This window comes from Plectropomus leopardus, unplaced genomic scaffold (genome assembly GCF_008729295.1).
Source record: "Plectropomus leopardus isolate mb unplaced genomic scaffold, YSFRI_Pleo_2.0 unplaced_scaffold24780, whole genome shotgun sequence".
NCBI lineage: Eukaryota > Metazoa > Chordata > Actinopteri > Perciformes > Serranidae > Plectropomus > Plectropomus leopardus.
The window spans coordinates 1-3,744 of NW_024626913.1; the positions used below are offsets into that span (position 1 = coordinate 1).

Consider the following 3,744-nt stretch of genomic DNA (forward strand, 5'->3'; position numbering starts at 1 on the left):
TGAAACTAACAAAATAATGCAGAGTCATCAGGCTGCAGAGCAAAGAGAGAAACAGGAGTCATGGCGTCTGCTCTCTACTCTGAGGATTTAACCTGCTCTATTTGTCTGACTTTCTTCACTGATCCTGTGACTCTGCCCTGTGGACACTCTTTCTGCAGAGGATGTGTCACAGCTGCTCTAAGTGCGCAGGAGCTGTGTCCACAGTGTCGGACAGCTGTTCCTACTGAAGGGAGAAGCCTTCCAACCAGCCACATACTGAAGAGCCTCTCTGAGAAGGCCAAGGACGAAGAGAGGAGAAAGACGGAGCAGAGCCAGCAGAAAATACAGGTATGTTCCCAGCGACCATTGTTTGGATCAAAAAACGTTCTGAGAATGGTACAATGCAACCACTTTTTTTTCCAAATGTTCCCAGAACGTTTCTCATTCGCAACATTCGCTATACATATTTTTTTTAATTGTTATTATTATTATAATTAGGGTGTCTGCACTATGTATCAGTGCAAGGAACCCATTACTGTTCGGCGCAACACATACTCCGAAGTATGCATTAGTACACACTAAACATGTATACTAGTACCCCCAGACCGTCCCATTGTAGTCAGCCATCGCAACCTGTTATTTGTCATATTTTTATTTTTTATTAAGATTCTTATTCTTATTCTTCCGCCTAAAACTTTGCACCGCTACTTGTATATACAAAAAATACACTAAAACTTGCGGCTTGATGGGGAATTGATTGCTTTGACTTTTCTTGGTGATTCGCTAAGCGGTTTTCCCGAAAATCCCCCAAAACTGCAGAAAATTTTCCCATTCAAAGTAAATGTAGAGCCTCAAGAAATCGACGTAAAAAGAGCTCAAGTTCATGACTCTTTAAGGCCATAGAACATTTCCATACGTTCACAGAGAGAAATGATTCAGCCTTTAAACAGCTCACCAGGTCTTGGACTGTGTTGACGTAAATGGAAATTTTGATAACTTTTACAGTTTTTATGAATTCGCAGTTTACGTATTGTGGTGTTTTTCAGATGTTTTCAGATTTTACAGTGGTTTCTTATGTGTGGAACTCTCCTCAGAGACCAAAGCCACTCTGTTGGTGGAGGGTGGAGGAGCTGAAAAATAATTTCAAAATTTACCAAACAAATTGGAGCTACTCCCATGGCTAGCAGTGAAACTTGTGGCTGTCAATTAAAAGTAGGTTTGAAAGCTGACAATGCAACAGAGCTGACTCAGTGCACCTCAAAAGGAAGGGAGACCCCAAAAATTCCCCATTTACTCCAATACAAACTGAGATGAGAAATTTCTGTAAATTGGCTTCTTGAACCTTTTCGTTGCACAGCGATTTGGGATATGTAGCAGATATTTTTCCAGACAAAAATGATATGGCTGCGTTCTTTACGACCTCCTTTCTCTTCCTGTTGTAGTATTTTGACTATTTGGTGAACTGTATGGCTGTAAAATGGACAAGTTTGACAGGGACATTTCCATCAAATTCAACTGCCTCCTTTGAGCTGACCTGAGAGGAGAGGGGGAGGAGAGGTGCAACAGACACTTAAAGACACATAAAGAGCCATCCTGGTTTGTACCTGACCTTTCCAATGCAAAGTGATGCCTGGTCCACTTGTCCACCAGTAATTAATGGTTAACTGACTCTTTATATTGCCATCATTGGCCCTTGTGGCCCCTCAGGTGTAGGGGGCCCTAAATTGGCCTTTGTGGCCACTCAGGTGAAGGGGGCCATTAATTGGCCCTTGCAGCCAATTAAAAATGCCAGTAAGTAATTAATGGCCTTTAATTGGCCCTTGTGCCTTGTGGCCCTGTGTGTAAGTGTGGTCACCCCCCACCTCCTCCTCACATACATTAGTGGCCCCTCAGCTGCAGGCACCCTTCAAAATTTCAGCGAAAATGTTCTAGTTATTATTATTGTTAATACATCACATTGCATTTTTATCTAACACAAAAACAGCTCTGTAATCTCAGTCCTCAATTACATTCTCTGAATATTGCTTTGAAAACGTTCTCTCTTTGTTCTCATGTAACGTTGTGGAAACCTTCTATAAAAGAAAATTCTGTGGTCTGTCACTGCTCAACGTCCTCAGAATGTTGCAGTACAAATGTTATGTCTTAGTCAGCATTTACCCTTACGGGAATATTACTTGAAATGATAAACACAATTTAAACATTCTCTGAACATTGATCCTAGTTACTGTAATTTCAGTTACTGTGTGTCCCTCTGCTGGCCAGATCTGGAATGTAACTAAGTACATTTACTCAAGCACTGTTCTTGAGTACAAATTTGAGGTTATTCTTGTAATTAGTATTTTTTGAGTATTTTAATCTCAGGCAACTTTACACCTCTATGCCACTACACTTCAGAGAGAAATATTGTACTCTTTACTATTATGAGACAACTACCTTACAAATTAAGATTTTTTTCCACACAAACAAAGCAATGTCAAAATAAACAAGTGTAGCTGAAACAGTTAGTCAATTGATTAGAAAATTAATTGGCAACAATTTTTACAGTAATGTAAATCATTTTTAATGCAAACTTTTACTTATTCCAGCTTCTCATATGCACTATATGGTCAAGGACTTGCTGCTTTTTTTTCCAATTATTTAAATTATTTAGATTTTTAAAATTTATTTAATCCTTTGCATGTGTACTTTAACTTTTAACACTTAAATGCATTTCAAATGCAAATCACATTTATTTCATTTTATTTAAACAGGAGGCCTATGTCAATTTCACTACTGCTGAACTTCTTCTTACAGCCTTTTTTGGTGTCATATCTCCAGTCTTGGTCATGTGTCAGAGTCCTTGAACACAGCACAAAACTTGCCCTTATGTAGTGTAATGTTTTTGGTAAGAGCGTTTGGTGCATCTGGAGTTGACTTCTCTTATATTTTCTCTTACCAGAAAATTAAGAGAAACTATAGGATAAATTTAAGAGAATGTTGCTACATGAAGCCCAGTGTTTGTGGGCAAAACAAATGTCAATGCATTTGATAGAGAGAGAAGGCCATCAGCATTAACATTTTAATGTACTCACTTCGAGAAAAAAAAGCAATGGATTTTTTTTTCTTTGCATTTTTATTTCATGGGACTATAATACAATAATAACAAAATCAGTGTCTTTTTTTAAATAAAAACATGTCAAGTTAGTATGCCAACCTTTGAAAGTCCAACCAAACAGAGTCTGGAGGGAATTTTTTGGTTACTAACTTGCTGTGGGAGCCAAACTGAACAGTCACAGCGACATCTAGAGGAATTTTGTGATGAAGTGACGCAGCATGTCACCTCTCTCGTGACACACCTGTGAATGTCACCACTGTGATTGCTAAATATATTGAATAGACTCAGAGTGAAAAAGTAAATGACTCTGTAACATGTGTTTTATATCAGAGCCACACTTTTTTTTACACTTGTATGTATCATTACCTTGTAGTCATCACAATTATTTAATAGATACATTTTTTTTATAGGTGGCAGAGTTGTGTCCTGAGCATGACGAAAAGCTGAAACTGTTCTGCGTCACAGATCAGCAGTTAGCTTGCATCATTTGCAGAGATGGGGAGAAGCACGAAGGACACAGGTTTAAACCAATCAAAGAAGCAGCTGCAGCTCTGAGACAGGAGTTGGAGAAGTGGACGGAGAACCTTTGTGGTGATGTCTCTGCTACAGAGAGCCTAGCAGACTCACAGAGGGAAGAAATAACAAAAACCAAAGCAAAGTCTCAGCAGCTG

General features: G+C 38.8%; 1 protein-coding gene across 1 annotated transcript; it reads left to right on the plus strand.

Annotated features, from left to right (window-relative positions):
• Positions 1 to 34: 34 nt before the first annotated feature.
• LOC121966490 (nuclear factor 7, brain-like) lies at positions 35 to 3,737 on the plus strand (the record flags this gene model as incomplete). Its single annotated transcript, XM_042516576.1, has 2 exons — positions 35 to 327; positions 3,484 to 3,737. Coding segments are annotated over exons 1-2 (521 nt in total), but the record flags the coding sequence as incomplete, so codon positions are not given.
• Positions 3,738 to 3,744: the final 7 nt, after the last annotated feature.